We start from the raw sequence: 26,580 nt of genomic DNA on the forward strand, positions 1-26,580 counted from the left end.
GTCTGCGTGTACTTAAAGTTGTCACATGTTTTTTGTCCATCATCGTCGCTATCTTGTTGTTCCGTATGTAATACATGTATCAGTGTTTAGATGGTTACTGTACTATGGTTTCCGTATGTGATATATGTATCTGCGTGTTGCTTGTTACCGTACTATGCTTTCCTTATGTAATATATTACTTATCCGTGTCATTTTACTATTGCATATGTGTTGGACAAACATAATAACATATGGTTAACACAACTACAAGTAATGCACACAACAAACTAATAAGTAATGCAAATTATAATGTTCTATAGTCGCATGGCTTCAACTCGATCCGGCTCTCGTACCCCTTCCGGGAAAGGGAAGGGCCCAAAACCTTATCACAGAGCCAATTGGGACTGGGAGAACACACGTATCTACTTGGAACTTGTTGTCAAGGAAATAGACGCAGGTAACAGGCTGCACATGTCAATAAATCCGAATGGGTATCGGTCTTTGGCTAAGACTTTTGAGGCAGTGACTGGGTTGACACATAGCATGAAATAATTGAAAAATAGGTACAATCAACTAAAGGCGGAGTGACATGCATGGTCGAAGCTAATGGATAGCCGCAAAGGCCCAACTGGAATTGGGTTCGACCAAGAGACTAGCTTGATCAATGCGTCAAATGAATGGTGGGCTACAATGGAGAAGGTAACGACTTGAACTCATGTTTACATAATTTTGTGTTTCATAATGTCGTTGAAATTGAATCTGCTGCAATTCAAGTATTCATAGAGACATGTTGAATTCAAATACATTTGATTATACGGCTCTAGTAGGCATACCAAACAAGACTATTTACATCTGAAGTGCTAAACTGCATAATTTCGGGAACCTCGTACCATATATATGTACAGTTCAATGTTGATTGAGGGAATATAATGATGCTCACTTTGTGGTTACACTAGTTTTGGCATGACATGTCATGTGTTTTTTTTAAAACCTTTGTTTGATCTTCTTGAAAACTTTCCTTAGCATCTTAGTAATGTTGAAATGTATAATTGTCAAGAGTTGATTTCACTTTTTACTTTGTGGTTGCCTAGACCGTCTCAGATTTCTACCTTCATTTTTCTTTCACAATTGGATCTATTATCATGTGTTTTTCTGTTTCACCGCTTTCCCCATTTTCTGTCATTGATGTAATGACCTCCAACAATGTGTAATGAATGATGACAAGATATGCTTCTATTTTTAGAAGCCTATTCTGTAAGATCCTGGGAATTACAATTTCACTTTGCTATCATATAATAATCTGTCCAAAAAAATAATAATCTGTTACAATAATCTGTCCAGTAAAATTTTCCTGGACAGATTATATGAACCCTTATCTGTCCACTAGAACCCTCTTACATCGCCTTGTTGGTTTTATTGGTTCTGCTTGGGGGGGGGGGGAATTACAATTTCACTTTGCTATCATATAACAATCTGTCAAAAAAATAATAATAATCTGTTATAATAATCTGTCCAGTAAAATTTTCCTAGACAGATTATATGAACCTTTATCTATCCACTAGAACCCTCTTACATCGCCTTGTTGGTTTTATTGGTTCTGCTTGGGGGGGAATTACAATTTCACTTTGCTATCATATAATAATCTGTCCAAAAAAAATAATAATCTGTTACAATAATCTGTCAAGTAAAATTTTCCTGTCCAGACTATATGAACCCTTATTTGTCCACTAGAACCCTCTTACATCGCCTTGTTGGTTTTATTGGTTCTGCGTGGGGGGGTTTAGGCCTTGTCTCATCTTGGTTTGTCTCATTTCTGGATTTGGTAAATGGGTTATCTGAGAATTCAGAATAGTATTGATGGTTTTGGCACTTTGAATTATGGGTTTTATTAATTTGTTAGTTTTTAGGAGTTGAAACAACTGGGTTTTACGTATTTGTCACTTTGTGGGATTGCGTATATGCAATTTTGATCATTTCTGCGGATTAGACCTTCCATTACGTATGCCCTATTATGAATACTATTTTTACATTGCTATATTGAACATTGTTCCTGGACAGATTATATCAGAAATATGTCTGGACAGATTATATCAAAAATATGTCTGCACAGATTATATTCATGGACAGATTATATCAAAAATATGTCTGCACAGATTATATTCCTGGACAGATTATATCAAAAATATGTCTGGACAAATTATCCCTGTTTGGACATAATTCCTGTCTGGACAGATTATAACAGATTGTATCAGATTTGATTTAATAAAATTGTATTACCTGTTAGCAATGTGTAATCATAGAATTGCCCAGGCAGTTGGACAGATCTGTTATTGGGTAGGACTGTCCAGACAAATCTGTTATTCATAATGCCTGATTAATACTTGTTGAATGTTGGTAGTTTAAAATTTTTTTGGTTCATTCATAATGCACAGATTCCCAGATTCATAAGTTATTCATTGTGGTAATGGTGTACTCCAATTGTATTGTATTACAGGTTGACAAAGAGTGTTGCAAGTTTAGAACAAAGAGGTTGGATTATGAGGAATTAATGCGTCGTGTTTTCACGGGGGCTGCGGCAACGGGAAAAAATGCTTGGACGCCTGGTGAGATGCGGAACCTGCTGGAGGTGAAAGAGGAGTCTGATAGTGCAGACTTCTCTACGGACAACAATGAATTGGGTGCCTCTAAAACTGCAAACTTGATGAAATCTACAAACATTACCGCATCCGGTAGTGGCAGCAAAAAGAGGCACTCATCTGTCACAGCCGTGCAGAAGAAGCGAATCACCGGGGCAGAAGCATTGGCAACAAGCATGGATGATTTGCTGAATACAGTGAAGACACAAAGTAAGGAACTCACTGTTAACCATGTTGTCGGTGGACAAAGTGTCACTATGGCCGAAGCTGTCGGACGTCTTTATGAAATTCAAGGACTTGAACAAACTAATCCACTTCTCCATTTCGGTATTTCCCTTATGGAGGTGCCCAATAATAGGGAGATGGTTATGAGTATTCCTTCCGATGAAGGCATTATCGGCTGGTTCCAAGTGAAGCAACAAGACAAAAAGAGGACGACAGCAGTTCCAACTCTTGCAAGCATATTGCGCAATCAAGGACTTCGTTTCTAACTATGCTTGTTGGACTTCTTATGCGTTATGTGTTGGACTTCTTTTCGCTTATGCGTTGGACTTTGCTTATATTTGCTAAAGGGCTGCATTTTAATAAAATGCTTTGTGTTGGACTTCTTTGCGCTTATGTTTGTTTTGTATTTGCTAATGACATGATGTTTTCAACTATGCTTTGTAAGGAGAATTGGTAGGGAGATGGTTATGCTATTCCTTTTCTTTGCCTGGTTTTCTAATTATGGATGTGCATTGGTTAGGTATTGGCTATGGATTTTACAATTTTAAATTTCAATAAACCATGAATCTGATTACACTCTTCCAATTTGCAGCTTCATAGTTATGTAAACAGTGGTTGTAAATCAGCTATACTGGACCATTTGAACAAAAGTGTTGCTACTTGTAGAGAGACATGTCCAGTTTACTGAAGCCTTCAACTTAAAAACTGGAAGTTAGACCCGTTGTAAGGTACTAAAAAAACAAAATAATTTAAGTTATTATTTTTGTATATTTTAATTTAACATTGTGTTTTTGTATATCTCATTGCAATTTCTGTATTGCTTATTAGTCAGAAAAAGGAAAAAAAAATTGCTTATTTATACATCAAGTATATGTCTTCACGATTTCACCATTGCTAACAGAACTACTTTAATACAATAGAAGGTCTCAGAGGAATTTATGCAAATGAAATAAATTGATTATTTATGCATAATACTCCTGTTATTGACAGCCTTTACAGTTGACCAAACAAAAATTAATTTTTGCATGTTTAATTTTGGCAGAGCAGTAGTCTGTCATTTTATGCTTCTGATTTGATTTGAAGTTATATGATTTAGGCATGGAAAGCGACGATGACACCGATGCACAGATGCAGGAAACGTGTGATGATGTCGCGGCGCTCGCAATTGAGTGGCAGACTGAAATGAATAATAATTATGTTGAAGCATACATAATTGCCTCCGACTACTACAGGGCGCACGTGCTTAAAGTTCCATGTCGGACATCCATCTTGACGGGGAGGGCATGGATTTTGGAAATGTATAATGGACACCATGGCAGATTTCGCTATGAACTGTGCATGCCCAAAGTCGTTTTTACCCGTTTATATGCCACACTAGTGAACGACTTCAGGTTGCATGTACCTGAGCGGGAGCACGACTTGCACGTTGAGGAGAGTGTTGCAATCTTCATTCATGTTCTAAAAAACTTGCCTAACCGCGAGCTTCAAGAAAGATTCCAACACTCCGGTGAAACAATATCACGCCAGTTTCATAAATGTTCTGAAAGCAATGAAAAAGTTTACCGTCGCGCACTGTCGGCCGCCCACAGATTTCCAAACATATGAGGGATTCCCACCTGCAGACCCAACCACAGTATTTGCCGTTTAAGGTGCAAAAAAAATGCAACAATTCGAGTTTTTTTTCGCAAATTCTACGAAGATGTGACTTAAAAAAATTGCGCGGCTATAATGCATGTCATCGTGGTACTAATACGTTGCCTACTTGTTCGAATTGTGTAGGATTGCTTAGGTGCCTTGGATGGGACACACGTGCCAGCGTGCATAAAGGAGTCGGAAGCAGCCCCGTATTTTAGCCGAAAGGGTTGCCACACTCAAAATATTTTGGCAGTGTGTGATTTCAATATGTGTTTCATCTTTGTGTCATGTGGTTGGGAGGGTAGCATGCATGACAGCCGGATTTTAAACATTGTCACCGAGGATCCGCAATATAATTTTCCAACTGCAGTGGATGGTACGTACGCACAGTTTATTTGTTCAATGCCATAACTTGTTAAATTTGTTTGCCCACACGTGAAACAAATATGTATTAATATGTACACATTCACAGGTCGCTATTATCTAGTGGATAGTAGATATAGTAATAAGAAGGGATTTCTCGCACCATATAAGGGCAGCCACTATCACCAACCACACTTTCAACGTCACAAGCTGAGGAATCGTGATGAGTTGTTCAACCGTGCCCACTCTTCATTGCGGAGTGTGATTGAGCGAACATTTGGCGCTTGGAAATCGCGGTGGAGATTCTTGCACAACATGCCTCAGTTTGACTTTCGTAGAGTCCAGGTGCCGTTGGTGGCTGCATCTATGGCATTACACAATTTCATACGTAAAAACTGCGAGGATGATGCGACCATTGCTGCTGTCAGAAATGCGGCGGAGTACACGTATGCCGATATTCCCGATCGCGCAGATTTGGCTGCCCTAGACAAAGCCGTCGTGGCTACGGACGAGGACGTTGAAATGGCGGAGGTGCGTCATCGGATAAGGGCTGAGTTATACCAAATTCGGCACAATGGTAGGTAGTCGGACAGTGTTGTTTACCATGACTGCTTTTAAATGTTTTCCATAGTATGTGTTTTGTGAAAACCATCACTAATGTCTTGTTTTGTACTTTTGTATGCATGACGTACAAAACTGTTTAGATATTTGAAGATGTACGAATTTAAAGATGTACGAATTTCGTCACACATATTACATGCATTAACTGTAAAGTCTATAATTGTGCCCAATTACATCACGTAAAAAACATGGCACAAAATTGTCTTCAACCAACTAAAATAAAAATCAGTATTTCAGAAATAAAATAAAAAAATTAATGTATTTGAAAAATCTTCAAATAAACTACTTTCAATATTGCAAATTGACAATAATTAAAATTTTCTTTTCCAAGTTTCATCTATAACACCACAAACATTACCAACAAAAGTGTCAATGTTATTCATTACAAAATTTGTTTTCGAAAATGTTGTGGACATCAAAGAAATTACCATGTATGTGGACCGCACACCTATGTCAATTTTTTTTTAAAAAAAATTGAAAATTTACCAAGTTTACAAAATTGAGAATTTTTGAAAGTATGGGTGTGTGTGGTTTGGTTTTGGGGGATAAATTTATAAAAAAAGGAAAAAAAAATTGGGGAAAACATTTACAAATTTTTTTGGTTTGCTTGGTTTTATATTTTGGAAATAGTTTCCCAGTGTGAGAATTTAAAAAGATTGTATATTAGTCTGTACTTGAGTGGATGTGTGTGAGAGACAAAAGTGATTCAGAAGGAAAGCGGAGAAAAAAAATGATTGATTTATGTGTAGGACATAGAAAATGATTTTGAATTTTTTTTTGCAAAACCAGTAAACCAAATAATATTTGTAAATTATGTCCCCTACATTTCTTTTCCAATTTTGAACCAAACAAGGCCTACATGTTGCATATCTGTTGGTATCAAAATCCTGAAATTAAAAAAAAAACAAAAACCCAAAAAAAAAAGAACACAAAAAAAAAAATTTAATTAAACAATACATCACAATAGAAACCCAGGAATCTGATTTTCCAATTACATATGTGGCCACGTGTGATACTTTGACATTGGTTACACATGAGTCAAAAAGTGTACAGTACATTGTCATATAAAAAAAAATAAATAAATTAAATATTGGTTAAAAGTTCCAACGGGCAGCTACAACGGACAGTAGCTGCATCTGTCTCTATTTCCCAGGATTCGATTTCCGTGCAAGGGCAAAAATGTCAAGTTTCAAACTTCCATTTTTTTATATTATTTCTTTACACATTTTTTCGTAAAAAATTAAAAAGTTCATCCCAAACAACTTAATTTTTTTTAGCTCATATTTTAGTCAAATAAGTAAAAAATTATTAAATTAGCCTGTTCTCAAACGAGCCCTTAATAACTTTTTAATTAAAAAGAAGGGTTCCAAAATGAGGCCTAATTTTCCCTGTCGTTAACATATTTAGGGACCAAATATTCATTTTAGGGACCAAATATTCATTACCAATTAAAACAAATATTTTGAGACCAAATATTTTTATCATTTTAACCGTTAAGAAGTCGGGCCCTCACACAATCCACAGGCTTTGCTCATTCTCTCTTCAACGGCTTTGCTCAATCTTCAACCCTAAAGTCGGGAGCTTCAAGGCAGATTGAAAGAATCCATGGCAGATTGAAAGAATCCATGGCAGATTGGGAGCTCAATCTTCATCAAATTTTGGTGCGTCTCTCTCTCTCTCTCTCCGCCTATACAGACATATTATTTACAATATTGATCTGATGGTCTCTTTTTCTTTCTCTTCATCATTTTCTAGATCACAATCTTCAATCAATGGAAGATTTCATCATCAATTCATGTTATATAATCAGTGAAGTCTCGGTTGTCGATTCACTTCTCTTCCGAGTTCTCTCTCAACTGGTATCGAAAACCCTAGGTCAGTACTCTGTAAACTGTTAAAATTATTGATATATACGAAGTTTAAAACTCTGAAACTCTGATTTCTAAATGTATAGGGACCAAGTAAACTCTGATTTCTAAACTTTGTATTACTTCAAACTCTGTATCAGAGTTTTATATATGAAGTTTCTGATCTTAATTTCTGTAATTTTTTTATATCTTTTTGTGTTTTGTGATTGTTGTTTGAGTTTCTATATATGAAGTTTTCTATATATGGATTTCTATTTTGTTGGTGTTCGATTGAACTACTACAATTTTATATTGTGCTCACTATGTGTTTGACAATATGCCCAACGATGATACTATGAAAATAATGTGTGTTCCATAGATATGAATCACATAGCTGCTTTAATTGTTGGTGTTACACCTGACTATGCATCATCTTTTGCCTAAATTGTTTCGCAATATATTTGAAGGGAAATGACAAACAACATAAGTCCAAAGTACTTGGGCCTTTTTATAGTTCCAACTATGAGCTTCCATAATTTATGTTTAATACATATATCAGCCAAAATCAAATGATAATAATATAGTAATTAAAAATAAATAAATAAATAAATAAAATAAAATAAACTATTGTAAGCACATGAAGCTATGTTGTGCTTAAAAATGAAATCAATTTTAAAAATAAAAAAACTATGTTGTTTAAGCTCAACTCAGGGTCAGTTGTTTGAAATCAAATTGTTATGTAAACAAGTAAGCTTAAATACATTTTGAAGTTCGCTAAGTTGTCAAGCCAAGTTTTTGTTTCGGCTCAGCTCATATATGGCCTTAGAAGTAAGGTGTGTGAGCACCATGGAGCCAATGCGAGGTCAGATTTTATTTTATGTCTAAAAGAGAAGCAAGGTGAAAAACTCAGACATAGATTGTGTTTTGGGACTACTATAAAATCTGGCTTGTTCCTATCAGGTACAGGTTGAAATTTGTCAATTAGACTATTCATCGTATGGCTGCATGTAAAATCGATGTTCATATTAATCATATAAACCGGAAATATATATAGGGTGTGTTTGGCTTGGTTTTGAGAGACAAATTTTCAAAAAAAAATTTGGGGAGAGAGTTTAGAAATTTTTTTGGTTTGTTTGGTTGTATATTTTGGAAATAGTTTTGGAGTATGAGAGTTTGGGATGATTTGATATTTTGTTGTAGTTGAGTAGATGTGTGTGAGAGAAAAAGTGATTGAGAAGGAAAGATGAGTGAGAAAAAGTGATTGATTGATGTGTAGGGGAGAGAGTGATTTTGAAATTTTTTTTCCAAAATTATTAAACCAAACAAAATTTTCTCCAAAATTTATTTCTCAAAATCAAACCAAACCAAACAATATGAGTTTTCAGCATCTTGTTGGGAAGTATATATAATCTATTCTTTGTGCATTTTTATGTCTGTGATAAGTTGTTTTTGTGCATATTTATAAAATAGTGAGAGTAATAACAAGTCAATCCAACAAAAGTAAGAGAGAAATTCTACTAAAAACTATGAAAGGAATGAGAGCAATGACCATCAAAATATGCATAGGGATTCTTTTATTTAAGAAAAAAATCCATTGGAGAAGCATTGATGATAAACAAAGAATCTTTTAAGTCTTTTAATGGTTAATTGTCACATTGTAAAATCTGGCTTGTTCCTATCAGGTACAGGTTGAAATTTGTCAATTAGACTATTCATCGTATGGCTGCATGTAAAATCGATGTTCATATTAATCATATAAACCGGAAATATATATAGGGTGTGTTTGGCTTGGTTTTGAGAGACAAATTTTCAAAAAAAAATTTAGGGAGAGAGTTTAGAAATTTTTTTGCTTTGTTTGGTTGTATATTTTGGAAATAGTTTTGGAGTATGAGTTTGGGATGATTTGATATTTTGTTGTAGTTGAATAGATGTGTGTGAGAGAAAAAGTGATTGAGAAGGAAAGATGAGTGAGAAAAAGTGATTGATTGATGTGTAGGGGAGAGCGATTTTGAAATTTTTTTTCCAAAATTACTAAACCAAACAAAATTTTCTCCAAAATTTATTTCTCAAAATCAAACCAAACCAAACAATATGAGTTTTCAGCATCTTGTTGGGAAGTATATATAATCTATTCTTTGTGCATTTTTATGTCTGTGATAAGTTGTTTTTGTGCATATTTATAAAACAGTGAGAGTAATAACCAGTCAATCCAACAAAAGTAAGAGAGAAATTCTACTAAAAACTATGAAAGGAATGAGAGCAATGACCATCAAAATATGCATAGGGATTCTTTTATTTAAGAAAAAAATCTATTGGAGAAGCATTGATGATAAACAAAGAATCTTTTAAGCCTTTTAATGGTTAATTGTCACATTAATTGTCTTTAAGAATGCACTTGTCATCACAGTGTGTTTTAATTAGCTATAAAAAGGTACTTCAGTCTCACTCTTGATTTAAGCCATCAAGTGTTGGAAATTTGGTTTTTATAGGTTTATTTTAGGCCAACTTTGAGCCCAAATTTGAGTGGGTCCGCATGTCTTTTGAGTTGGGTCCAAAGAGGTGACGTGTTCCTTACCGCATGGCAAGTCACACATTGAAAACGGTTCGTCAGAACCATTTATGAGTGAATAGGAAGTTGATGTCGATTTCGGGTTCGTGGAATGGACAATTCAAGAAGTAAAAAGTGGGTTTCCTTGAAATGGTTATCCCATATTGGAAACTTAAGAGAACTTATGTGCGTATATTAGTTCTAGATGGCAACACTTGGGTTGGTGTCACGACCCAAACCTGCCCATAAAAGTTTGGACATGACCGGCCTGACCTTAGGCCTCAACTTTGTTATCTTAAGTTTTATTCAATGTTGTAGCCTGAACGGAAGCAAAATTATAGTAGAACAAAACATTCATTGAGTTGTGCCTAAATACTAGGATCTTAATGCATTACCATACATAAGTACATAACATTCCATACACCATTCACATTCACTGAATTTGTAAAAAAGGGTAACAACCCAAGAGTTAAGTATTGGCAATATATACATATATCTACTTCCCTAAGTACTGACAAAACAGGCTATCAATGGATTTCCCAAAAGTAAAACAAAAGAGTCACTTCGGGTGACTCAGCAAAACGGGTCCAGCAAAAGGCTCCTACGTTGACCTAAGGTTGTCCCGTGGGCTGATTACCTACAAAACATCCATAAAAATGGAGTGAACACGACTCAGTGAATGATAGTAATACAAACAAATTAAAAGTACGAACATAATTTAGCAGTGCACATTTATAAATCACAAGTTGGTTTTATTCTTATTTCCTTTTCTGAACGGCCTCGGGCCTACATAAGACAGAACGACTTTGAGCCATTATAATAGCAAAACGGCCTTAGGTCCAACGGAATACAAAACGGCCTTAGGCCCAATGAAATATAGAATGGCCTTAGGCCCATTATAATAGCACAACAGAACAACCTCGGGTCCATATTTCCTATGCCAATGTTCAATCAAACAAACTTATGATGTCAAACCCTGACTCTCATAAGTGCAAACTTCCATTTTAGGGCTTTAATCTCGTCAATTGAGGAAGGATTTAGGATATTGGAGTTGATTTATACTCGCTTGAACTTTAATTTTGAATCTCTTCAAACTTCTTCAAGATCTTAGTTGATTTTCCCTTTCCCTTTCTTTCTTTTTCTCCTTCTCTCTCTATCTCCAGGAGATAGTTTTTGTTTTAGTTGTCTCTAATTCATGGACTCATATATATATATATATATCTAACTAAGGCTTATTTTTGAGTCTACAAGTTGAGGTTAACTAAGGTTAGCCCAATTAGCTCAATTTAATTTGTTACGAATCAAATCAAATTTTTACAAAATTTCATATTATGACCTAAAAATCATGTTGATCATAACTGTAAAGTCAATTTCGGATTATCGCGCCTCTAAGACTTCTAATTTCTAATCTAAATGTCTCAATTTTAACAGGTTTTTCGAATAACTAACAGATATAATATCATAAGCATATAACTAACCCAATTAAACACAATTTCACATAAAATTTCTCATCAAGCATATAATCACACATATAATTAAAGTTGTAGAAGGGTCGGGTTATTACACTCTCCCCCCCTTAAATAAGTTTGGTCCTTCAAACTTGTTGTACCTTAGTTGGAAAATAATTCTGGGTACTGTTGCCTCATTTCCTCCTCTCTCCCAAGTAGCTTCTTTCCCATAGTGTTCCTGCCATTCCACTTTTACAATAGGGATTACTTTACTTCGTAGTTGCTTCATCTGTCGGTCTAAAATCTGAATTGGTTTCTCTTCATAAATCAAATTATCATCCAGGGCAATTTGTTGATAGTCTATAATATGGGACGGATCTTGAAGATAACTTCGTAACATTGATACATGAAACACGTTATGCACTTGCTCCATATTTGGCGGAAGAGCAACACGATAGGCTACTAGACCTACTCTTTCTAGGATTTGAAACGGTCCAACATATCGGGGTGCTAATTTACCCTTTTTGCCAAATCTGGAGTGTTCCTTTATTGGTGTGACTTTTACAAAAACATGATTACCCACTTCGAACTCTAAATCCCTTCGCTGGTGGTCTGTATAACTCTTTTGTCTACTCTGCGCGGTCTTTAACCTTTCTTGAATAGTTTTAATTTTCTCTGTTGTCAATTGAACAATCTCGGGTCCGAACAACGATTTATCACCGACTTCGGTCCAGCACACGGGAGAGCGACATTTTCTTCCATATAAAGCTTCGTAAGGTGCCATTCTTATGCTTGAGTGGTAACTGTTGTTGTACGCGCACTCCGCCAACGGTAAATAAGTTTCCCAACTTCCTTTGAAGTCTAAAACACACATCCGAAGCATATCTTCAACGTTTGTATGGTTCTCTCGGATTGTCCATCTGTTTGAGGGTGGAAGGCCATACTGAATTTCAATTATGTTCCCAAAGCATCCTGCAGACTTCGCCAAAATCTTGATACAAACTTTGGATCTCTATCGGATACGATTGAAACTGGAACACCATGTAGTCGCACAATTTCATCCACATATATGGTAGCCAACTTATTTGCGTTGTATTGAGTCTTTACAGGTAGAAAATGAGCTAACTTAGTTAGTCTATCAACAATAACCCATATGGAATTCATACCCCGAGGTGTTTGCGGTGAACCCACAGTAAAATCCATAGTTAAATGTTCTTATTTCCATTTTGGAATTGGGAGGGGTTGAAGTAAACCTGCCGGCCTTTGGTGCTCCACTTTTACTTGCTTACACTGCAAACATTTTGAGACAAATTCTGCAATTTCCCTCTTCATACCATGTCACCAAAAATTCTGTTTCAGATCTTGGTACATTTTCGTGTTACCGGGATGCATCGTAAATTTGGAGTTATGTGCTTCCTCCATAACTGTTCTCTTGATTTCTGACACATTTGGGACACACAATCTACCTTGAAATTTTAATACGGAATTCTCAATTGTGAACTCGGGCTTTGGCTTTGTTTCCATTTCATCACAAATTTTCTGTAGGAATTTATCTTCCGGTTGCCGTTGCTTGATTTCTTCCATAAATGTCGGTTGGGCTGATATCGCTGCTACTATCACATTTTGGCCATGTAACACAATTCCCACATTCATTCTTTCGAAGTCACGTAGTAGCTCCTTCTGCCTCATGAGCAAACTTGCTAAATTTCCCGTACCCGTTCGACTAAGGGCATCTGCAACCGTGTTAGCTTTACCGGGGTGGTAATGGATTTGTAGGTCTTTAATGAGCTCTAACCACCGTCTCTGCCGCATATTCAACTTCTTTTGGGTAAAGAAGTACTTAAGACTCTTATGATCGGTATAAACTTCACACGTAGTTCCATACAAATAATGACGCCATATTTTCAAAGCAAAGACCACTTCAGCTAGCTCAAGGTCGTGTGTGGGATAATTCTTTTCATGGGGTTTAAGTTGGTGAGAGGCATACGCAATAACCCTCCCATTTTGTATAAGTACACAACCCAAACCTTTGTAAGAAGCGTCACTATAAATCTCAAATCCCTCGGTACTCGACAGTAAGGCAAGAACAGGTGCTATAGTTAACCTCGTCTTTAACTCCTAAAAGGCAGATTCTCGTTGTTCTGACCATTCAAACAAAACACCTTTCTGGGTTAATTGAGTAAGCGGCACCACGATTTTGGAAAAGTCTTTAACGAATCTTCGGTAATATCCGGCTAAACCCAAGAAACTACGCACTTCTGACACATTAGTAGGAGTCGGCCAATTCACAATAGCTTTGATCTTGTGCGGATCAACAATAACACCCTCCTTCGTTACTACATGTCCCAAAAACCCTACTTCGTGTAGCCAAAACTCACATTTCTTTAATTTTGCATACAATTTCTTATCCCGAAGAGTCTGAAGAATTAACCGTAGGTGGTTTGCATGGGCTTCCATACTTGTTGAGTAAACGAGGATGTTGTCAATGAACACGACCACAAAGTCATCCAGGTAGGGCTTAAAAACTCGGTTCATTAGATCTATGAAGGCAGCTGGCGCATTGGTAACCCCAAACGGCATAACTAGAAATTCATAATGTCCGTAACGGGTTTGGAAAGTAGTTTTCTCGATATCCTTAGCTTCAACTTTTAGTTGGTGATACCCAAATCACAAATCTATTTTAGAGAAGACTTGTGCACCCTGTAATTGATCGAACAAATCATTGATCCTAGGCAAAGGATACTTATGCTTTATGGTTACTTTGTTGAGCTCTCTATAATCTACACATAACTAGAGGGTCCCATCTTTCTTCTTTACAAAAAAGACTGGTGCGCCCCAAGGAGAAGTGCTCGGGTAAATGAATCCTTTATCGGGGAGGTCTTGCAATTGGACCCTCAACTCTTTCATTTCAGCGGATGACATTCTATAAGGGGTTTTGGAAATGGACAGAGTTCCTGGCACTATATCAATTGTAAACTCAAGCTCGCAATCAATTAACTCCCCCGGTAACTCTTCTGGAAAAACATCCGGAAAATCACGAGCAATTGGAATTGCATTAATGCCTCCATCCACTGGTTGTCCACCCAAAATACTACATAAAAACCCTTGACAACCTTTTTGTAACAATTTACACGCCTTTACTGCGGAAATCAAATAAGGTGGGGAAATCACTCTCTGCCCCTTGAAAGTAAACTCAGGCTGTCCTGGGGGTTGGAAGGTTACTTGTTTCAACATACAATCAATAGTTGCATGACATTCGCTTAGCCAATCCATTCCCCAAATTATGTCAAAATAAGCCATGTCATGAGGTAACAAATTGGCGTCTACCCGAACATCCCCAATTAGGAGTTCACATGCACAATAAATAGATGCACATACCATAGACTCCCCTGACGGTGAGGATACTCACAAAACATAAGGTAGCGGTTCTATAGGTCTATTTAAATGACTAGCAAATGCTTTTGATACAAAGGAGTGGGTAGAGCCCGAATCAAACAACATGTGCGGAATAACCATTAATAGAGAATGTACCTGATACCACAGCCTCGGTATTATGCACGTCCCCCAGAATTAGTGCAAATACTCTTCCCTGTTTAGCGATATCTTTAGCATTGGCGGGTTTCGTAGCTGCCTTTGTGGTTGGGGTTGGAGTTGGAGTCGAACTGGCTGAACTTGTGGTAACCCTATTCCTATTCTGCTGATCTTTTTGTGGGCATTCTCTAGCTAAATGACCTGTCTTGCCATACTTGAAGCATGCCCCTATTACCCGATAACAAATCCCACGGTGTCTCTTTCCACAATCCGGACAAATTGATGCGGAGTCACGAGTAGAGGCGGATGTACTAGAGGTTCCCGAATACAATTTCTTACTTGGTGGTGCCACTGAACCCCTGGTGACTTGGGTATTCTGTCTCTTCCCTTTCCACTCTGAGACCCGACTTTGAGCGACAATATTACCCTCAGCGATTACTGCCCTTTCCAACACATCAACATACGTAGGTAATTTCAGCACATTGATCCGGTTGAGAATAGCGGTCCGTAGTCCACCTTCAAACTTTCTTGCCTTCTTATAGTTCGTATCCACCATATGTGGTGCGAAACGGGCCAATTTAGCAAATTGAGCCTCATACTCAGTGACAGTCCTATTCCCTTGTCTTAAGGTCTCAAACTCGGTCACTTTCTTGTCTCACATACATTAGGGAAAATACTTCTCATAGAACAGCTCCAAAAACCTAGCCCATGTTAACCCTTGATGTGCCGTTCTTGTGAGCATCCACCACTTCCGTGCTTCGTCTTCAAGAGTGAAGGCAGCAAGTTGTACTTTCTGGGCTTCAGTACAAGGAAAAACCTCAAATAACTTTTCTATACCCAACACCCACGCTTTTGCTTTCATTAGTTCAATTCCCCCTTTGAACGAGGACGACTTCATCTTTTTGAATTCCTTCCTGAGCGTAATTGTTCGATCCTCAGCTTGGTAATCCTGTACCTCTGGTGGTGGCATAGGTACTGGTGGTGGTGGTTGTTGCTGTTGCTGTTGTTGCCTCAAGGTTTCTGCCATCTCCATAATCATCCTTTCCATTCTATCCAACCGTATGGAGGTAGAATCTTCCGGATCATCTGTTCTTGTCCTCACCATGATCTACATAACGGTTAGTTATAATACATACAAAAGTTCACAAGTAGGCATGGAGACCATAGTCATTACCAAGATACATGTCAGTGATTATTGCATGTACAATCTAGCTGCTATATATTATTTTGTATCCATCAAAAGTCACATGCATGTAACTTAAGTCTTTTCTAGACACCCTAAAGCTCAACGAACCTGTGTGTGAGGTAACAACTCGTGCTCTGATACCAACTGTCACAACCCAAACCTGCCCCTAAAAGTTTGGACATGATCGGCCTGACCTTAGGCCTCAACTTTGTTATCTTAAGTTTTATTCAATATTGGAGCCTGAACGGAAGCAAAATAATAGCAAAAACAAAACATTCATTTAGCTGTGCCTAAATGCCAGGATCTTAATGCAATACGATACATATGTACATAACACTCCATACACCATTCGCATTTACTGAATTTGTAAAAAAGGGCAACAACCTAGGAGTTAAGTATTGACGATATATACATATATCTACTTCCCTAAGTACCGACAAAACAAGCTATCAATGGATTTCCCAAAAGTAAAACAAAAGAGTCACTTCGGGCGACTCAGCAAAACGGGTCCAGCAAAAGGCTCCTAGCCTGACGTAAGGTTGTCCCGCAGGCTGATTACCTACAAAACATCCATAAAAATGAAGTGAGCAAGCCTCAGTGAATGATAGTAATACAAACAAATTAAGAGTATGAGCATAATTTAACAGTGCACATTTATAAATCACAAGTTGGTTTTATTCTTCTTTCCTTTTCTGAACGGCCTCGGGCCCACATAAGACAGAATGGCCTTAGGCCCAAGGTAATACAGAACGGCTTTGAGCCCATTATAATAGCAAAACGGCCTTAGGCCTAACGGAATACAAAACGGCCTTAGTCCCATTATTATAGCTAAACGGCCTTGGGCCCAATGAAATACAGAACGGCCTTAGGCCCATTATAATAGCACAACAGAACAACCTCGGGTCCATATTTCCTATGCCAATGTTCATTCAAACAAACTTATGATGTCAAACCCTAACTCTCATAAGTGCAAACCTCCATTTTAGGGCTTTAATCTCATCAATTGAGGAAGGATTTAGGGTATTGGAGTTGATTTATACTCATCTTGAACTTTAATTTTGAATCTCTTCAAACTTTTTCAAGATCTTGGTTAATTTTCCCTTTCCTTTTCTTTCTTTTTCTCCTTCTCTCTCTCTCTATCTCCAGGAGATAGTTTTTGCCTTAGTTGTCTCTAATTCATGGACTCATATATATATATATATATATATCTCTAACTATGGCTTATTTTTGAGTCTACAAGTTGAGGTTAACTAAGGTTAGCCCAATGAGCTCAATTTAATTTGTTACGAATCAAATTTTTACAAAACTTCATATTATGACCTAAAAATCATGTTGATCATAACTGTAACGTCAATTTTGGGTTATCGCGCTTCTAAGGCTTCCAAATTCTAATCCAAATGTCTTAATTTTAACAGGTTTTTCTAATAACTGACAGATATAATATCATAAGCATATAACTAACACAATTAAACACAATTTCACATAAAATTTCTCATCAAGCATATAATCACACGTATAATTAAAGATGCAGAAGGGTTGGGTTATTACAGATGGGCCCCAAGGGGCACCTCAAGTTTGTAGAAGGGAGGAGTTATGGACAAATTGAACCTTGGCTCAAATCACCACACGCGCGTGCAAGCCGCCGCCGCAGACCTGCCGAGCTAGGCCTGGCGTGGGTGTGGGTCGGGTCGGGTCGGTCCGAACATTAATTTTTTGAACAAAATTTGTTTGAATTTATTCCAAAAATTATTGCGGGAAATTAATTCAAATTTTGCACCAAATTTGAATTCAAATTTTGCACCAAATTTGAATTCAAATTTTCTGTCCATAATTGTGCCTCTTCCAGTCCAAAATTCCCAACAGATAAACTGTTTTTTAAGAGGTTTTAACTGCCAGAAACTGCCCACCAGTTCCAGACAGTTTTTCCCATACAGATTCAAATCTGAAACTGCTGCAGATCTGTTCAGGTTTGAATTATATCTGTTGCACCTGTTCATTTGAAAATGAGATCTGTTCGGACAGATTGTTTAGTCACCATTTTGCCTATAAATAGAGGACTTTCTAGCAGGTTTTAAACAATCAAAAAACCTCCAGAAAATCTGTTCCCTTCCCTTTTGTTCTCATTTTGCATTATTTATTCTTCATATTATTTTTAGGAGAAATATTTAAGAGAGTATAGAACACAGGTTTGGTTCGCTGTACAAATTGTTTAGAGTGCTACTACAATTTGTGAAGATTATTGTATCTTGGGAGATAGACGCCTTTTATCCGTAAGCACCGTAGCAAGGCGAATCTGTCTTAAGGAAAGAGTGTTCCACAATCGACTTGATCTTTTTGTGCTTTTACATTTCGGTAAAATAAATTCTGTAAGTGATTTATTTTTATTTATTTGATTTGGTTTCAAATTATTTATTTTACACAGAAGATTGTTCCAACATCAAGATCGTGAGAACCACATGCATTAGAAACCAGTCATCCCCTTACTTTATTTTCCCTAGTCCCCGCTTTCCTTCTCTTTTCACATATGTATTCAACATGGATAACAGAATCTAGTTAAGGGAGATCTTTTGCCCCCTTTCTTCCTCTATGAAACCACAATAAAGTAAAGAATGCGATTTCTTTTCTATGGATTCCACCCATGAGAGAGAAAGCAATTAAAAGAGAATGGTAAAGGAAGACGAGGAAGGATGCAAGTAATTAATTCATGCATCCTTAGCAAGAATGTGATTTTGAATATCCCTTAGATTTGCTGCGTCCCTAGAATGGTCAAAGACGTGTGTAAGCTCCACTTTGAAATGGTTAATTGTTGCATGTGGTTCAATGGTTGATAGGAAGAAAAGCTATTGGGTTAAGGTTGGAATTGCTTCTTGCAGATTGACTCCATGTATTCCATCTAATAAAATGTTTGATAGAGTCTCTGTTTTGTCGCAATCGGAATTCACAGACATGTTACCAAAGATTGATGAAATTTCACCATTCAGCCTTCCAACCCCCGAAGTAGTGGGAATCTGCACACACACAACCCCCTGTCCAAAATGCACCAAAGGTTGGAAGAGGAAACATTAATTGGAGAATGATCATACTAATGGATTAAAACATATCTGAAATTGGATCACTGTATGACATTAATTTCTAATAGACAAATGGATATGGACATGAACATGAACATTAATATTAGGTGCTTGAGTCAGCAAATCCCACATAGAATTCATCTCTCATTATTTTATTCTTGAATTTATTTTGCTACCCATACAATTATTTTCAACTGAATCATGCTATCATGGTAGGATTTTAACTTAGCATAGCAAAAAAGTCACTCGCAACAATAGTCTGTGTGCACACCATAATAGATGCCTTGGAACCTTCAGCCATTGCCCTTACGCAGTGTCATATATCTCATCTGAAACTTCAACTTCGGGAATATTGGTGGAGGATATTCTGCACTTGAAGACAGAAGATAGCGATCAAGAATTAGTTGAGGCGCACATCATATTTGGGTGAGTTGCCACTTTATTTACCATCATAGTAAGCACTTTTTGCTCTAGATAGATCTGTGATATTTATAAATTTAGTGTGCTTGTTATTTAGAACATTTGATTATGATAACGTGCTTGGAGTATTAGTGAGCTATAACGTGCTTGGATTGTCAGATGCATCTCCAAGGAGTTTCAGATGTGTGTTGAACTTTAATATCTGTCTAATATGGATTTGGCTTCTTCATATGGCTTATTCACAATTGTATAATTTGTATCACTGTCATTGAACTAATCTCTTATTGTAAACTTCTGCATAGATAGGTATTTACGTATCACTAACTCATGGTATGTGAGGTAATAATTGACATATAAGATGTTATATTTTTTATTTCCTTATTAGCAATTGCTAAGCATTGCAAGTCCAAGGGTTGACTATGTTTTCCTTGTTTTGCTTCTTTGAAAATGAAAATTACTAGTTCATTAATCTTCGAGGAGGTCTTTAATATAATTTAGAAATCCCTTTCATGGAAAGTCTGTTCAACTTTGCAGAGACGCATAAGGTTGCAGAGACAATATTAACAAATAATACTGGATGATGAAATGTGTCCTTGCTTGAACATGATATGTTCTACAGGCTCGTACCTCTGCTTCCCTGGCTTCTAACAGGAATCTAAGCATGATGCCTCAGCCTAAATTTGGTCATTTAGCTGGAATAATCTACTAATGTTTCAGCTAAATGTTGTATAGTTTTGAATTCGTGGGGTTTGTTTTCCTTTGGTTAGTTTTGAATTTGTTATGAAACAACATACCAAGAATCAACCTCGCCACCCTCCAATATTTATTGTCTCTCCCCTTGTAATCAAGAGAGACAGACAGATATACAAATCTCCCTTGGTGGAGGTCCATGTATGATTGTTAATTTATTATGCCAAAAACAATTGATCCCATAAATTAGAGATAACTTGTTCTAATAGTAACTAAAGAATAGCTGAAAGTCCTAGTAATTGCACATAGTCTAGTTGTTGAAACCAAGTTTCAAAAAGCATTAATATGGTTCTAGGTGACTCACTTTCTTGTTGTGTTGATTCTTATTATAGCTCACTACTACTCCAAGTACACTGAGATAATGTGCTTTTCCATTATTTGTAACTTATTTGATTATGAATGACTATTGATTACTTAATTGAGGTTATGTTGTGTTGATTCTTATTATTTGACTTCTTTTTGAATTTTGGGTTGCAAGGATGTCCAAAGGTGTCACACCTAAGAGCAACTTGAAGCCTCTTGTGCCAAGGCTGTCTGATATAAAGCCTAATATTGATGTTGAGAAAATACTTTTTTGGAGATTCCCTTTGAAGAATTTTTTTTTATTATTCATTTGAACTGTTACTACTTTGATATGAATTTAGAAGCTTTCAATTTTAATTTTTGTAAAATTTTACTTTCTGTATATTCATTATGGCTTGGGAATAGAGTGCCTTTGATGCGTGGATGTCAATTTTTTTAAATATGATTGGATGACATTTAATTTTGTGCATTTTTAGCTATGAGATTAAATGATTACAAAATTCCTAACTTTTGACTTTTAGCGACGAAAATGTGTGGTAGAGAAAGCCATTTATCTTTTAGCGACCAAATATAATTGTTGTTGAAAATGTCATCATTTTGTTTTTTGGGACCACATTGGGACATTTTGTGGCGAAGTATTAGCGATCAAATGTTTAGTCTTGTAAAATCAAACATTTTGTGACAATATAAAATTGGTCGCTAATTGTTATTTTCAACGACACTTTCAAAAATTCATTGCTAAAGACTTTTTTGGTGCACTTTTAGTGACATTTTTAGTGACGAATGTAATTGTCACAAAAGCTATTTAGAGACCAAAATAATGATTTTAGGGATTAAAATAATTGGTCGCCAAAAGTCTTATATGTTGTAGTTTATTTTTCTTTCTTTCTTTTTTCTTCCTAATATGCTATTGAATTAGGTTGAAGAAAATTAATCATATTTTTATTTCGTTGAATTTGAATTTTTGCTTCTATATATTTTTGTCTGGAAGGGTGTTGCTTTTATATTAAGTTGATAATTTATTTTCATATGGGATTGGATTGTGTACGTATTAATCTATTTAAATAATTGTTCATTACACAATTTGTCCTCCTTTTTTTTTTTGGGGGGGGGGGGGGGCGCAAAGCACAGCTGGCATGCTTTATTTGTTTGTCATTTTTTTTTCTATTGTGGAGCATTGATTGGTATGCTTATAATTTGTTATTTGTCTTTTTTTTTTTTTTTTTTTTTATAGAATATTGGTTGATGTGTTTTATTATTTATCATTTTCTTTGTATTGAGCACTGGTTGGCGTGCTTAATTTGTTGCTTTACATTTTTTTTTTTGTATTACAGAGCATTGACTGGTGTGTTTAATTTATTTGGCATTTTCTTTGTATTGCAGAGCATTGAGTGGTGTGCTTAATTTGTTATTTATTTATTTTTTCTATGGTTGAGCATTAGCTATTGTACATCATCTGATTTATTTATTTATTTATATGTTTCTGTGTTTTGGGACTTGCACTTTGGTGTTTGTTTAAAATCTTATATTTTTGTTGTGCTTGAATTTTACATAGCATTTATGTGTTTACTTTTCATTATTTCATTTACTTATAAATTTTGAAAATCTATGTTTAAATTTATTTATTTACCAAGCATTATACAATTTGTTTGTTTTTCATTTATTTAATTTTTTTCACAGTAAACTGACCACCAAACCATGGAAATTGGTTGATTTCAACTATTAGATTAAAATTGATGCAAAAGTATAGCCATGAGATCTCTCTTCTTTTTTTCATCCAACGTGCGCTCTTTGAAAAAATGCGGTATATAGAAATTTAATTGGATGGTGTTGTTGATCAGGGTAATAAAGTGCTTATTTTCTGTTGCAAATTGCAGGTGGATTAAAAAAAAAAAAAAAAAGACTACAATAGTAAATATTTGGTGACATGGTCTTTGTTTGCATTTGTATGAGTATAAAAAAGTAATTGTATCATCACTATTTTCATGTTTTCTTAATAAATTGCAATAATTTCCATCATATTACCTCCACAACTACTAATCATGGACACCACAATTTTTGGTCATTTAAATTTATTTTTGACAAACAAAAATGCAACTATTTTTGCATTGAGAATTTGAGTTAAAATATATAATCACAATGGTATTATTGAAATTTGCTTATTGCTAAAAACAAAATTTTCTAGCAAAACGTATTATTAAATTCAATTAGATAGTTTTTATAATCGTTAAGTTTGCAATATAGATAAGGAGGGTCTAATTTTTTCATTAAATGATAGCTATCTAAATTTTATAATTTTGCAAAATATTTAGATTGATGGATCTGAAAAGTGAAATTGTGACAATTTGTTTTAGGTAACTGCTCGAGCGGTGCTCCTAGTAGTTTGTCTTGCAAGTCGAAGGACTATTCAAGCGAACAAGTGGTCCCTCGAGCAAAGATGAGGGGGTTCCCAGTATCTCGTTTAGTAGACAGAGAACTGAGAGGTTTCATTTACCGCTTGAGCGGTGAAAATACCGCTCAAGCAGTTTACACGATATCAGCCACTTAAAATGTATCTTTTAGATCAATTTTCTGTACTTTTTCTTTTCCCTTCTTTCCTCTCCCTCTAGCTCCAAAAACCCTAGCTATTTTTCTCTAGAAATCTCTCATTACACTAAGATTCAAGCTAAAAGCTCTTGCAAAAAGTGAAGTTTACTTGGAAATCTTGGATTCTACTGATTGGATTAGGATTCTTCAAAGAGTTCCTCAAAAACCTAGCTTCTTTGTCTTGATTCTTGAGGTATGACAACTTTTAATCTTGTATCTCTTTGATTTGAAGATGATTATGTGGTATTGCGATGACATTGATGAGTTGATGAATAATTGAGTCTATAAATTGAATTTTTTACAAAAATAGTATTTTTTCTACAATTTTCTTAGGATTTCTACTTTTAGCCATGGATTATGGAAGTTTTTTTATGAAGATTGATATTGTATATGTTGGAGGGGCTAAAGGCCCAAATTCTAAAAAAAAAAAAAAAAAAAAAAAAGCCCTAAATTTGAAGTTTTAGAAATAATGAAATGAAAATGAAATTGATCCTTAATTCTTTAAATTGATGATTGGCATTTAATATTAAAGTGGTATTTGAATGGAATTGTGAACTTGGAATGTTCTTCAGATGTTGGATACTGTCACTTTATATTTGCCACAATTGCTTGGATGGTGAAAGACTACTTTGAAACTTTGAAAAGATTATAAGGGGGAGGTAAATAGCATGTGAGTCTGGGTAAAGAGTTGGTTTTGGGAAAGTGTTGTGTATAGTTGCTACCTGCGCGGGGAAGTTTAGGTGCCCAATTGCCATGTGTAGAGCTTATCGCTGGACAAATATGAGAATATATTTTTGGATGTCCATTAGTCTTGCCGTATTGTAGTCGGTAAAAAGTGAAAAAAATGGATGATTTTGGGTGCCTATTTCCTGCCGCATTAATAGCCAGCAAATGTAGGGATATTTTTTGATGTAAACCTATGTATACATATATATTGGGTCTCTCTTTAGGGACTTCGTGGTATATTTACCCCCAGTGTTGAGTTTATCAAATTTGTAGAAATTGTGTATTCTTACTTTTTCTTTTAAAGTAATATAATGAGTTGAATTAAACATGATTTGGTTGTGATGATGCTATATGGTTCTTTGAATAACTAGATATTTTGTTAAAAGTTTTTCTATCACTACTATAAAAAGCATTTTTGCGACCGTTACATGCTATCGCAAATAATAGAAATACAGTCACAAAAGACCTTTTTTGACTGCCCATGGGACGGCAAATGGGGGCCGTGAATGTGGGGACGACAAATACTATTTGCGACCGCCTAACCTAATTATGGCGACTGATGTTTTGTCGTCGTAAAAATGTAAAAAAAAAAAAATGGCTACAATGTATTAGTGACCATTTTGTTACCGTCACAAATAATTTTCAATGATATTTTATAAATAGTACAATAATAGCTTCAAGCGGTGAATATTTTGAATTAAATCTACCAAATAAGATCCTGCTGAAAACAATAGCACCAAACAATTTATTTGAGACAAATTTGGCAAAACCATCTTAGTTTTTAGGCTTTAAAAAATTCTATTCAAACTACAATTCCTTGTAAAATTACATAATCCAACAAGCTAGCTACATAAAGGGTCAATAACCAATTGTCCTTACCAAATAATGATGCAATCAACGATACAAGGAGCTCTTCCAATTTCTCTTTGTAGCCTTTTTTTCTTGTTCTTCTTGTTCATAGAAATCTGGACAGAAAAAAAAAAGAAAGAAAAAGAACAGTTACACACTAAGATTTTCACTTTTAATTAAGACACAACCAAGTGGATTAAAGAAACAAAATACACTCATAAAAGTGCAAATCTTTACAACCTCAAGCTGGATCACTTGGTTGGAAATCTCCAAACTTATGAGGCACATAGGAATTTCAAAAAGAAACAAAAAGATATTGCTTTCAGTAGTGCTCATAGAGTTGGAGAGGATTCTGATGAGGATTGTAAGATAGATTCCAAGATTACAGCTGCTTTTGTTAAACAATTTAAAAATTTTTTTTTGAAAAAGAATCCAAATCTTTTGGAATCTACTCATACCCATAAATCTAAAGGCAAAGATAAATTCAAAATTAATTCTATAGCCAAGAAGGAGAAAGGAAAGATACAAGGAAACTCTGAAAGAGTTCAATGCTATGAATGCCAAGGATTTGGCCACTTTGCTTCAGAATGCCCCACTCGTTTGAAGAAGAAGAAAGCCCTCGCCATCACTTGGGATGATGAATCAGAATCTGATGAAGACAAAAGTGACAACGAAGATCAAGGCGTAGAGGGACATAAACAATTCCTTGCTTTCATGGCGACTTCCGAAACTGAAGGACGAGCAGAGTATCCGAAGAGCCTGGTTGAGAATGCCACTGATGATGAATCCTCGGGAAGTGATGATGAAGAGCTTGAGCAAGCTTATGAAAAGTTGTATAAGGAATCTCTTAAGTTATTCAAATTGAATGACAAACTCACTATGAAACTCACAGCATGTGAAAGTGAGAATGTCAAACTAAAGGAGGAGATTTCCGAGGCTAGGATTGATGCCATCAAGATAGCTAATGATCGACAAGTTCTTTGTGCAAAACTCTTGACTTGTGAGACAGGGAGGAACGAGCTACAACAAATCTATGCAACATATGAAGAAAAAATTGAAACTCTCGAGATGTCTCAAGTTGCTTTGGAAGAACTAATGATCAAGAAAGAGGAAGAACTCAAGTGTGCTATGGCTACCATTGGTCTTTGGAACAGAGGATTAAAGACTTTGGACAATATCATTGGGTCTCAACAAATTTGTTATGACAAGAGTAGCATTGGCTTTGGTAATGACAAAGAGCAAAAACAGAGTTCATCTACATCTCATGATACAAGAACTCAAGGAAAGGGAGAACAAAAAATTCATCATAAGGATGGACTTCTCAAACTTCCTAGAGTTGGTAAGGTAAAAGAAAAGAAGGTACACCCTGTACACCCTGTTTTTATTTGTCATCATTGTGGTATGCACGGTCATATTCGCCCTTATTGTTATAAGTTGCATGGGAGAGTGTCTCATAAAGATGAAAGAAATTCTAACATCTCATGAGGTAAGAGACACTTCATTGGTCGTAAGGAAGTTAAGGGTCATTGTAAACCTTGCTATTTTGATTTGCTTGAGACCAAACATGAACAGAGGTTGTATTTACCTAGACCTAGAAATAGGAAGTTGGAAACCATGACGAGACAGGTTCCCATTGAAAGGGAAGGGAACCACAATGTCAAGACACCACCCAAGAACCGCAATTCTCACAACTTTGTTTGTACTAAAGCGGTTTGGGTGAGAAAACTTGACTTGTGTTAATTTGTTTTGTCGTTTTAGTTTTTGGATTTTTGTGTGTTTTTTTTTTTTTGGTCATTACATGTGTGCTTGTTCATTTTTTTGTCTTGCTTTATTTTTGAAAAAAAAAAAAAAAATCC

The 26,580-nt window shown here is 35.8% G+C and overlaps 2 protein-coding genes and 1 long non-coding RNA gene across 3 annotated transcripts; all 3 read left to right on the forward strand.

Moving 5' to 3' along the window:
* Positions 1-585: 585 nt before the first annotated feature.
* On the forward strand, positions 586-3,106 carry LOC145802316 (uncharacterized). The gene is made up of 2 exons (XM_082895009.1): positions 586-678; positions 2,474-3,106. The coding sequence occupies exons 1-2, from the start codon at positions 586-588 to the stop codon at positions 3,104-3,106; spliced, it is 726 nt and encodes a 241-aa protein (XP_082751135.1).
* A 1,343-nt stretch (positions 3,107-4,449) lies between these two features.
* LOC114309504 (uncharacterized) lies at positions 4,450-5,550 on the forward strand. Its single transcript, XM_028255234.2, has 3 exons — positions 4,450-4,489; positions 4,620-4,851; positions 4,948-5,550. The coding sequence occupies exons 2-3, from the start codon at positions 4,743-4,745 to the stop codon at positions 5,421-5,423; spliced, it is 585 nt and encodes a 194-aa protein (XP_028111035.1). The 5' UTR covers positions 4,450-4,489; positions 4,620-4,742; the 3' UTR covers positions 5,424-5,550.
* Positions 5,551-6,891: 1,341 nt separating this feature from the next.
* LOC145801936 (uncharacterized) lies at positions 6,892-21,003 on the forward strand. The gene is made up of 4 exons (XR_014343870.1): positions 6,892-7,120; positions 7,215-7,334; positions 19,307-19,516; positions 20,739-21,003. It is a non-coding gene; the product is annotated as an uncharacterized LOC145801936 (long non-coding RNA).
* Positions 21,004-26,580: the final 5,577 nt, after the last annotated feature.

The sequence above is a fragment of the Camellia sinensis genome, chromosome 11 (assembly GCF_055761805.1).
Source record: "Camellia sinensis isolate YWXY chromosome 11, ASM5576180v1, whole genome shotgun sequence".
Lineage (NCBI taxonomy): Eukaryota > Viridiplantae > Streptophyta > Magnoliopsida > Ericales > Theaceae > Camellia > Camellia sinensis.